At 47.0% G+C, this 11,937-nt stretch overlaps 1 protein-coding gene across 1 annotated transcript in view; it reads right to left on the bottom strand.

Annotated features, from left to right (window-relative positions):
* Positions 1–4,818: 4,818 nt before the first annotated feature.
* The window catches only part of LOC120987022, a 64,556-nt gene continuing 57,437 nt past the window's right edge, over positions 4,819–11,937 (bottom strand). The window contains exons 17-18 of the mRNA XM_040415677.1: positions 5,269–5,362; positions 4,819–5,174 (exon numbers count right to left, since the gene is read on the bottom strand). Of these exons, the coding sequence (XP_040271611.1) occupies positions 5,091–5,174; positions 5,269–5,362 (178 nt within the window). The 3' untranslated portion in view covers positions 4,819–5,090. The remainder of the gene's footprint in view (positions 5,175–5,268; positions 5,363–11,937) is intronic.

Here is an 11,937-nt window from a genome sequence, read left to right as displayed (position 1 = left end):
GGGTAGGTAGGGAGGCCGCGTTGATTTTTCCGCACGGTCCCACAAACGGACGTGGATCTGGCGGCAAGGGACCTGAACAAGGGAATGCTAGTATAAAAGTTATCCACGTACAAGTGTTAACTCTTATCTAGCAGTGGGTACATAAGGTCCCACACGAGTTTCCCGCTAACACCCAGAGTGGGAGGATATTCTGGGGGTTCAATACGGGAATCTCACCCCTCGTACACACAAAATTTGTAAGTGTACCCTGAGGTACTCTCACAAATTTTGTACATTTTCACACCATACATCGCCCACTTAGTGGGAATGTATTGGCGGAAACTGAGTCTCCCCTTGAACGCAACGAGAGACTTATCAACCGCGACCTCCCTTCCAGGTACGCAGGCCTGCGCAAATTTGGCCCCAAAGTGATCGATGACCGGCCGTATCTTATACAGACAGTCATTGGCAGGATCACCTCGGGGGGGACATGCTGCATTATCTGCATAATGCAGGCATTTACGGATGGCCTCAAACCGGTGGCGTGTCATGACAATACTGTAGAGTGGGGTCTGGTAGAGGACGTCCCCACACCAGTATTGCCTGACACTGGGTTTTTGCACTAGACCCATGTGCAGCACGAGGCCCCAAAACGTCCTCATCTCGGCTGCACTGACTGGTGTCCAGCCACCGGGTCTAGCCAAAAAGGAGCCCGGGTGCTGAGCAATGAACTGTTGGGCGTACAGGTTCGTCTGCTCCACTATCAGATTCACAAATGGGTCACTGAAAAAAAAACTAAAAAGGTCCATTTCAGTGAAGCCCACTGTGGGAATCTGGATTCCTAGATTGCCAACAAAATCCGGAATCTCGGGCTCAAAATCCACTGGGGGACACCAGCTAAGTTCACCGGTAGGGGGCTCCGGTGGGCTTATTTGGTGGGCCGGGAAACTAGTAAGAGCCCCAGGGCGGCTCGTACTGGTGTGGGCCACAGGGTCCCTAGCATGTGGGGCCCCTGGCTCCGCCTGGCGGCGTCTCCGCCGCCTTGGGGGCTCATAGTCATCAGATGATGATGAGGAGGATGCGGATGACAAGAGGAACGTGGGGTCATCCTCATCCTCACTGGGGCTCTCGGAGTCGGAGGCAAGCTGGGCGTATGCCTCCTCGGCGGACCATGGGTATGTGTGTGTGCGTGCGTGTAAAACTTTATTGTATGTGCGTGTGTGGGGGGGCATGGGTGTTTTGTACTTTTTAGTAAAAAAAAAAAATGGACAAGTGTTAAAAATAAAAAATTCAAACTTGCTGATCATCGGTACAACGCTGATTAGCGGTGGGGCGGGCGATGCTCTAACAGTGGCCGGACGCTAAGAAAAAAAAGTGGTGGTGGGAGAGTTTGGGGGGGGGGGGGCAAGTGGCAGTACTCCTGGGTGGGTCTAGGGTCTCACAGCTAAGTGCTGTGGACCCCAACCACCAGAGACAATAAAACAGATACTTTTTTTTTTCCCCTAACTAACTTTTCCCTTCTATCCATGCCTAATCGTGCCTCTCCCTCACTGACATTAACCTACCTGGTGCTGGGTGGAGAGGGAGGATCACAGGAGCTGGACGGTCCTGGACGGTGCAGGTGCAGCAGCAGGAAGAGGAGGGGAGAGAGGAGCGCCGGGAGTTTGAATCTCCCGCTGTCATGCCCCACTCTGACGAGGTGCGGAGGTCGGCCAGGATAGCAGCACGAGTTTAGTGTTTGTTTTGGAGCCGTGCTGGATCCGCCTCTCATCAGGTGCACTGGGTGGGGTCATTAGTTTAAATAGCACACTAACACTAGCCCAGTGCCCTGAGCGGATTATACTAATCATTGTGGTCTTGGAAGCTAGGAAGGAAGGTTGGCTGTCTGCTCCAGCTCAGGAAGATAAGTGTTATTTCTAGTTTGGTTGTTTTGTGTCATCTATCCCATCCAGGTTCTGTGCGAGCAGGCTGGTCCTATTTCCCTACTTCACCATCTCAGGGAATTCAGGGTTTTGTCAGCCCAGGCACGGGGACACCTCATACCTACCTTAAAGGTCTGTAGGTGGGCTGAGCAGTGCAGGGAAAGAGGTCAGGGATTAGTTAGGAGGTGACCCTTCCCCTGTCTCTCGCCCAGAGCCTGGTTGGTGCGTTATCTAATGTTAGACTGAGTGCACACCCGCCGTGACTCCCGCCTCTCTCCCCGCACCAATCAGCACCAAGGACACCACCGCCAGCACCAAGGACAGCACCGCTGCCCCCAAATGCTCGGACTGTGATTGGTGGTGTGTAATCACACCACCGATCATCGTCCTTTTCCGGTTCATCGGGTCACTGGAGACCCGAATGGACCGGAAACGCAGCAAACCACAGGTCTGAATTGACCTGCGGTTTGCTGCGATCGCCGATGTGGGGGGGTCACATGACCCTTCCCCGGCGTTATGACAGTATGCCCGCTGAATGATTTCAGTGGACATCCTGTTCCGATTAACCCCCACCACGCCGCAATGTATTTTTAAAGTTAGGACGTACCGGTACGTCCTGGGTACTTAAGGACTCGGCAAACATGGGGTACCGGTACGTCCTAAGTCCTTAAGGGGTTAAGTAGTGCCGAATGATGTACTTTTAGGAGAGGTAGTGCAGGAAAAGCAGCTTTGTCCCATAGAAAAAAACTGTTAATTGGTGGAGTGACGGGAATCAGATCTCCACAATCCAATACTGATGGCCTATACTGAGGATCAATTTGATCACATATTGCATGGAGATTAGAATGGTTGTATGTAATACTACATTTCTCCTGAGGCTACCATTGTAGGGAAGATAATGTTCCTGTCACAACAATCAGATGTTTTACATGGGTCTAAGAAGTAGCCGGATAGGACAACCCCTTTAAAGGAAATGTTCCCAATTTTTTTTTACCAGTTAAAACCAAATAGCAGCACATATTCCTTTTTTTTCTAATCGCTTTTTATTTTCTGATTCCAGATGTATTTATTCTATTTCCAGACCAAAAAGTGGCGCCTATTATTATTTTTAGTGGCCATTGTGAAAACTGCAGGATTTTATGGTTTTTGTTTAAACAGTAGGTGATTTTCTGATGACACATTTCCTTTAAATTCATTTCCAGTTTTCATTCAAGCCATTGTATACAAAGTAATGTTCATGTAACTGACACATCATTTGAATTGGCCAATGTTACTTCAGTTTTATTCATGTTCATGTTACAACCTGCCAGGAAGCATCTTTTTCTATACCAAAATGTCTATGATCTGTAAACTAAATTAAATGAAGTCTAAGGCCCCTTTCACACGGGCGAGTTTTCCGCGCGGGTGCAATGCGTGAGTTGAACGCATTGCACCCACACTGAATCAGGACCCATTCATTTCTATGGGGCTGTTCACATGAGCGGTGATTTTCACGCATCACTTGTGCGTTGCGTGAAAATAGCAGCAAGCTCTATTTTGTGCATTTTTCACGCAACGCAGGCCCCATAGAAGTGAATGGGGCTGTGTGAAAATCACAAGCATCCGCAAGCAAGTGCGGATGCGGTGCGATTTTCACGCACGGTTGCTAGGAGACGATCGGGATGGGGACCCGATCTTTATTATTTTCCCTTATAACATGGTTATAAGGGAAAATAATAGCATTCTGAATACAGAATGCATAGTACAATAGCGCTGGAGGGGTTAAATAAAAAAAAAAATTATATTTAACTCACCTTAATCCACTTGCTCGCGCAGCCCGGCTTCTCTTCTGTCTTCTTCTTTGCTGTTTACAGGAAAAGGACCTGTGGTGACGTCACTCCGGTCATCACATGGTCCATCACATGATCCATCACCATGGTAAAAGATCATTTGATGGACCATGTGATGACCGGAGTGACGTCACCACAGGTCCTTTTCCTGTACACAGCAAAGAAGAGAAGCCGGGCTGCGCAAGCAAGTAGGTTAAGGTGAGTTAAATTATTTTTTATTTTTTATTAACCCCTCCAGCGCTATTGTACTATGCATTCTGTATTCAGAATGCTATTATTTTCCCTTTTAACCATGTTATAAGGGAAAATAATCCAATCTACAGAACACCGATCCCAAGCCTGAACTTCTGTGAAGAAGTTCGGGTTTGGGTACCAAACATGACGATTTTTCTCACGCGCGTACAAAACGCATTACAATGTTTTGCACTCGCGCGGAAAAATCGTGCATGTTCCCGCAACGCACCCGCACCTTTTCCCGCAACGCCCGTGTGAAAGAGGCCTAAGACTATTACTACAAATCGTGTTAATAATATGATTAGTAATAACACGGCTATACAATTTTATACACAAAGATTTAGGGGAAAATTTATTAAAACTGATGTAAATGAAAACTTGCTTAGTTGCCTATAGCAACCAATCACATTGATCATTTAATTTTCCAAAGGAGCTCTGAAAAATGTAAAGTGGAATCTGATTGGTTGTTATGGGAAGCTAAGCCAGTTTTCCTTTGCACCTATCTCGATAAACCTACCCCTTAGTGTTTATATACAAAGCTATGTATTTTAAGCTTTTTCCTTCAAATAGCTGCTCCGGTATAATTCTAGTACTTGAAATATCATTGCTATAATAGACACTTCATGTATATTGGCCAAACCAGCCATCTTATGTGTATAATGGAATCCCAAATATCCCCAGATGACAGATGTCAGGGGAGAGAAGGATCATGCAGTTCGATCTCAACATGCCCGATCCTCTGTTCTCAGAGAGATGAGCCACCACCACAGGTGTCTGGCAGTGGCTTACTCTCCTCTCCTTGTCCATAACACATGCACGCTTGGTCAATCAATCCGAAATGGGGGAAGGAAGGTTATTAGCAATTGACAGGTATAGTATCTTGTGTTTGGACCAGCCTTATTGTATTAAAAAGTACTGGAACAGAAAACATAAGCACAACATGGGCCCAATTTTAACTACTGTCTAACAGAAACAATTTAAGCTTTTACCCATAGCATCAATCACAGTGCAGCATAGATTCATTACATGAATTCTCTTTGGTTTCTGTGAGTAACAAAAGTTTTTCTGTTATACGGTTTTTATTCATGAGGTGTGTTATTGTTGCTAATATAACAGTGCTCCATGATTAAGCATTACTACTGTATGGATTGTTTGCCTTGTAGTAAGCTTTCCACATTCTCACCGTCCTGTCCCATGAAACTGAAGCGTACTGAAAAGACATAGATATATATTAAAATGTATTTTTATTGCTCATAGTTAATTGTTGAAACCAAATAAAATCTCCTAACACACTTTACCAGTACCTGCTTCATCTCTGGAATATGCACTATGGAACGGATTAGATCTGTATGCCCCACATTACTTTGGACCTGAAGAAGGGTTTCTGGATCATACACCCTAAAATATGGAAAATCAGATAGATGTACAGAAAGAGTCACAAGTGACCAAACATTTAATATGATAAAGCATATATGAAAATTGTTTTCTTCACAGCTCATTCCCATCCTTAGTATTAAAACCAGACATGGATAAGATCATCACTATGTCTGAAACTAAACTAAATACTCCTGATCAAGAAATCTGTTGACAAATCCAGGGGTCTCAAAATGTGCCCATCCTCGTTCCCTGAAGTTCAGCGTGATAGCTGTCAAATAGCAATGAACTCCCTTCCCAACGTATCCGTATTATTTTTTATATATAATACAAGCTATTTTTTTTAGCATCCCCTCTACACTATTACAGCTTGAAGGTTTTTGCCTGCTGTGTCATCTTCTCTTGTTTCTTGTTTCTTGTTGAGTTTTTATGAAACTGTAACCACAGTTGAACCATTACTGATGGTCATCCAGTTAATGATACAGGACCCACAGCGGCCTCGCCAACTGCCAAAGTATCTCTGTCCCTTCATTCAGGCTGTGGCCTGCATCTTGCCAGCCAGGCCTCTCTTTTTCTGCCCACCGAACGTGTGTGTGCTCCCTCTGGCTCTTAAAGGACCAATGGCTGGCCACCTGCGGGAAAGTGCCTGAGCAATATGTTTTAGTTTGCTAGTGTCCTGCTACGCTGTACAGTTTCAAGTTCATCAGTCTGTGTACCAAACTCTTCCTGTTTCCTGGATTTGACCTTTTGCTGCCTGACTTGACTTCTGCCTGATCTCCATTCTAACCCGGAGCTACCCATCCTGACTTCAGACTGTTTATTGGATTGCATGAACCCTGACTACCAGACTACTGTTCTGTCTGATCCCTTAGTGCTCTGCACCAGTGTCTCTTGAAACCCATGGGTCAGCTGTCATTTGAATAGAGACATTGCTTCACTACAGCAAAGTCCATATCCTCTATAGGGGCTCAAGGGTGAAGACCAGGGGGACCACTTACAAATGCTATTAGGAGTGGCCCTAAGCCAAATCTGTCCAAGTAACAGTGGATCCATATCGGCTAAATAACAATAGCTGTCCTTTAAATATGTTTTGTCTCTGCTGTTGAGATTGCCATTGATAGCATAAGCTCTGAGCATTGGTATGCAGATATTTTTTAGATCTGTTTACCTTGTATCCATTATCAAATTTCTTGTCTAGTAGCTTCTTTTCTGTGTAGTTTGGCTCTTACTTTTATTTTTATCCATATTTTGTTTCTGAATCTTCTAGTTTGTTAGTGTTTTTGTTGCGTGAAACAAAGCATTTGACTCCAGTTCAACTCTGCAAATTGATTTTCTTCTCGAGGTCCTAGCACCCTTCTGCTGTTCATGTTAGGGTTAGTATTTCACACTGTCTGATTTCCCTATAAAGGGCATCTGTCAGCAGATTTGTACCTATGAAACTGGCTGAACTGTTGAAAGTGTGCTTGGCAGCTGAAGGCATCTATGTTGGTCCCATGTACATATGTGCCCACATTGCTGAGAAAAACTATGCATTAATATATACAAATGAGCCTCTAGTGGCAATAAGGATGTTGCCGTTACATCTAGAGGCTACGCTTTCTCTGCAACTGTGTAGCCCTCTGCACTTTGATAGACAGGGACAGGCAGTAAAAACGTGAACATGTCTGGCCATGTCAGTCCAAATTCAGAGGGTGCAGCAGTTGCAGAGAAAGAGGAACATGTCTCTAGGTGTAATGGCAATGCACGCATTGCTCTTTGAGGCTCACTTACATATATTAAAACAGCATTTTTCTCAGCAATGTGGGTACTTCTGTACTTGGTACCAACACAGATGCCTTCAGCTGCCAAGTTTCATACTGGCGGGTACAAATCTACTGACAGATGTTTTGTTTCTTTTTTTGCAGCATATATCAGGAGGTATGGCTAACTTCATGATGAGTGATATCATTAACCTATTCCCTTCACTGCCTTTTTTTTAATTAGGTGAAATGTATAGCTGACCACAGGTCATTGCCTGCTTGCTCTAAGAGGTAATAATGGTAGCAGTCAGTGTTTTTTTGGGTACAGCACGCCTTGAAAATAGGCTTATGCATACTTGGCACCCACCATATGGAGAAGGATTAGACTGTAATGACCCAGCTTTTTCTTTAACTATGACCATGTACACCTGCATTTTTGTTATACCATGCAGGATGCACTGATTAATTCGGTTGCTGTTTTTACTATTTCAAATGAAGCTTTTTTATAGGAAGAGCTTTAAGGACATTGAGGGTCAAAGGTGTTTGGTTTAGTACCATGATTCAGGGCTAGATCTAGAACGCAGTCAGAGAAAGCTGTAGTCAAGGTCTAGAAAATAACAATCAAAGGATTTCAACTAGGGATGAGCGAACCCGAACCTGTATAGTTCGGGTTCGTACCGAATTTTGGGGTGTCCGTGACACGGACCCGAACATTTTCGTAAAAGTCCGGGTTCGGGTTCGGTGTTCGGTGCTTTCTTGGCGCTTTTTGAAAGGCTGCAAAGCAGCCAATCAACAAGCGTCATACTACTTGCCCCAAGAGGCCATCACAGCCATGCCTACTATTGGCATGGCTGTGATTGGCCAGTGCAGCATGTGACCCAGACTCTATATAAGCTTGGGTCACGTAGCGCTGCACGTCACTCTGCTGTTACAAGTGTAGGGAGAGGTTGCAGCTGCGACGTTAGGGCGAGATTAGACAGTGATTAACTCCTCCAAAACACTTAAGACAGTGAACGATCTACAGCTGTGGATCATTGAACTGCTGCTATTCAATTGCTCACTGTTTTTAGGCTGCCCAGAGCGTTTTTCAGTCACTTTTTTTCTGGGGTGATCGGCGGCCATTTTGTGGCTTGTGGTGCGCCAGCACAAGCTGCCACCAAGTCCATTTAACCATCAATAGTGTGGTTATTTTTTTGCTATATCCTACATCAGGGGCAAGCTGTCACCAAATCCATTTAACCAGCAATAGTGTGGTTATTTTTTGGCTATATCCTACATCAAGGGCAAGCTGCCACCAAGTCCATTTAACCATCAATAGTGTGGTTATTTTTTGGCTATATCCTACATCAGGGGCAAGCTGCCACCAAGTCCATTTAACCATCAATAGTGTGGTTATTTTTTGGCTATATCCTACATCAGGGGCAAGCTGCCACCAAGTCCATTTAACCATCAATAGTGTGGTTATTTTTTGGCTATATCCTACATCAGGGGCAAGCTGCCACCAAGTCCATTTAACCATCAATAGTGTGGTTATTTAAATCTATCCCTAAAAGGGTATATTAGATTCAAGGTGCTGATAGGGTCATTCTCAATAACTTCACACACACGCTACTGTGCATATCCAAGTCTAATTCTGTCCGTAAACGTATACCTGTCACCCAGCGCCTAAATAATAGGCCTCAAATTTATATTCAGCAAAATCTGTGGCTATTGCTGTAGCTGCTCAAGTTATTTTGTGTCCGTCAAAGCACAGTTTTTGTTCTGGGTTGAAATACAATTCCCAACCTAGCAATTTTCTAAATTAGTGGTTTCTGCTGTATCAGGCCTACTTTAAATCTATCCCTAAAAGGGTATATTAGATTTAAGGTGCTGATAGGGTCATTCTCAATAACTTCACACACACGCTACTGTGCATATCCAAGTCTAATTCTGTCCGTAAACGTATACCTGTCACCCAGCGCCTAAATAATAGGCCTCACATTTATATTCAGCTAAATCTGTCATTACTGCTGTGCCTGTATTAGTGTAATACGGTACCTAAATAGATAGCCAGATAGTGTTAGGTGTCTGTAAAAAAAGGCCTGAATTTGAATTCAATACATTGGGCCAAATAATATTTTTCTTATTGTGGTGAACGGTAACAATGAAGAAAACATCTAGTAAGGGACGCGGACATAGTCGTGGTAGTGTTAGTGGACCCTCTGGTGCTGGGAGAGGACGTGGCCGTTCTGCCACAGCCACACGTCCTAGTGTACCAACTACCTCAGGTCCCAGTAGCCGCCAGAATTTACAGGGATATTTGGTGGGGCCCAATGCCATTCTAAGGATGGTAAGGCCTGAGCAGGTACAGGCATTAGTCAATTGGGTGGCCGACAGTGGATCCAGCACGTTCACATTATCTCCCACCCAGTCTTCTGCAGAAAGCGCACAGATGGCACCTGAAAACCAAGCCCATCAGTCTGTCACATCACCCCGATGCATATCATGGAAACTGTCTGAGCCTCAAGTTATGCAGCAGTCTCTTATGCTGTTTGAAGACTCTGCTGCCAGGGTTTCCCAAGGGCATCCACCTAGCCCTTCCCCAGCGGTGGAAGACATAGAATGCACTAACGCACAACCACTTATGTTTCCTGATGATGAGGACATGGGAATACCACCTCATCATGTCTATGATGATGACGAAACACAGGTGCCAACTGCTGCGTCTTTCTGCAGTGTGCAGACTGAACAGGAGGTCAGGGATCAAGACTGGGTGGAAGACGATGCAGGGGACGATGAGGTCCTAGACCCCACATGGAATGAAGGTCGTGCCACTGACTTTCACAGTTCGGAGGAAGAGGCAGTGGTGAGACCGAGCCAACAGCATAGCAAAAGAGGGAGCAGTGGGCAAAAGCAGAACACCCGCCGCCAAGAGACTCCGCGTGCTACTGACCGCCGCCATCTGGAACCGAGCACCCCAAAGGCAGCTTCAAGGAGTTCCCTGGCATGGCACTTCTTCAAACAATGTGCTGACGACAAGACCCGAGTGGTTTGCACGCTGTGCCGTCAGAGCCTGAAGCGAGGCATTAACGTTCTGAACCTTAGCACAACCTGCATGACCAGGCACCTGCATGCAAAGCATGAACGGCAGTGGAGTAAACACCTTAAAAACAAGGAAGTCACTCAGGCTCCCCCTGCTACCTCTTCTGCTGCTGCCGCCTCGGCCTCTTCTGCTGCTTCCGCCTCGGCCTCTTCCTCCGCCTCTGGAGGAACGTTGGCACCTGCCGCCCAGCAAACATGGGATGTACCACAAACACCACCACCTGCGTCACCAAGCATCTCAACCATGTCACACGGCAGCGTTCAGCTCTCCATCTCACAAACATTTGAGAGAAAGCGTAAATTCCCACCTAGCCACCCTCGATCCCTGGCCGAGAATGCCAGCATTTCTAAACTACTGGCCTATGAAATGCTGTCATTTAGGCTGGTGGACACAGACAGCTTCAAACAGCTCATGTCGCTTGCTGTCCCACAGTATGTTGTTCCCAGCCGGCACTACTTCTCCAAGAGAGCCGTGCCTTCCCTGAACAACCAAGTATCCGATAAAATCAAGTGTGCACTGCGCAACGCCATCTGTGGCAAGGTCCACCTAACCACAGATACGTGGACCAGTAAGCACGGCCAGGGACGCTATATCTCCCTAACTGCACACTGGGTAAATGTAGTGGCGGCTGGGTCCCAGGCGGAGAGCTGTTTGGCGCACGTCCTTCCGCCGCCAAGGATCGCAGGGCAACATTCTTTGCCTCCTGTCTCCTCCTCCTCCTACTCAGCTTCCTCCTCCTCTTCTTCCACCTGCTCATCCAGTCAGCCACACACCTTCACCACCAACTTCAGCACAGCCCGGAGTAAACGTCAGCAGGCCATTCTGAAACTCATATGTTTGGGGACAGGCCCCACACCGCACAGGAGTTGTGGCGGGGTATAGAACAACAGACCGACGAGTGGTTGCTGCCGGTGAGCCTCAAGCCCGGCCTGGTGGTGTGCGATAATGGGCGAAATCTCGTTGCAGCTCTGGGACTAGCCGGTTTGACGCACATCCCTTGCCTGGCGCATGTGCTGAATTTGGTGGTGCAGAAGTTCATTCGCAACTACCATGACATGTCAGAGCTGCTGCATAAAGTGCGGGCCGTCTGTTCGCGCTTCCGGCGTTCACATCCTGCCGCTGCTCGCCTGTCTGCGCTACAGCGTAACTTCGGCCTTCCCGCTCACCGCCTCATATGCGACGTGCCCACCAGGTGGACCTCCACCTTGCACACGCTGGACAGACTGTGCGAGCAGCAGCAGGCCATAGTGGAGTTTCAGCTGCAGCACGCACGGGTCAGTCGCACTGCGGAACAGCACCACTTCACCACCAAAGACTGGGCCTCCATGCGAGACCTGTGTGCCCTGTTGTGCTGTTTCGAGTACTCCACCAACATGGCCAGTGGCGATGACGCCGTTATCAGCGTTACAATACCACTTCTATGTCTCCTTGAGAAAACACAGGGCGATGATAGAAGAGGAGGTGGCCCAGGAGGAGGAGGAGGAAGAGGGGTCATTTTTAGCACTTTCAGGCCAGTTTCTTCGAAGTGACTCAGAGGGAGGTTTTTTGCAACAGCAGAGGCCAGGTACAAATGTGGCCAGACAGCGCCCACTACTGGAGGACGAGGAGGACGAGGAGGAGGTGGAGGAGGATGAGGATGAAGCATGTTCACAGCGGGGTGGCACCCAACGCAGCTCGGGCCCATCACTGGTGCGTGGCTGGGGGAAAACGCAGGACGATGACGATACGCCTCCCACAGAGGACAGCTTGTCCTTACCTCTGGGCAGCCTGGCACACAT

The sequence above is a fragment of the Bufo bufo genome, chromosome 1 (assembly GCF_905171765.1).
Source record: "Bufo bufo chromosome 1, aBufBuf1.1, whole genome shotgun sequence".
Lineage (NCBI taxonomy): Eukaryota > Metazoa > Chordata > Amphibia > Anura > Bufonidae > Bufo > Bufo bufo.
This window is presented reverse-complemented; position numbering and strand designations above follow the sequence as displayed.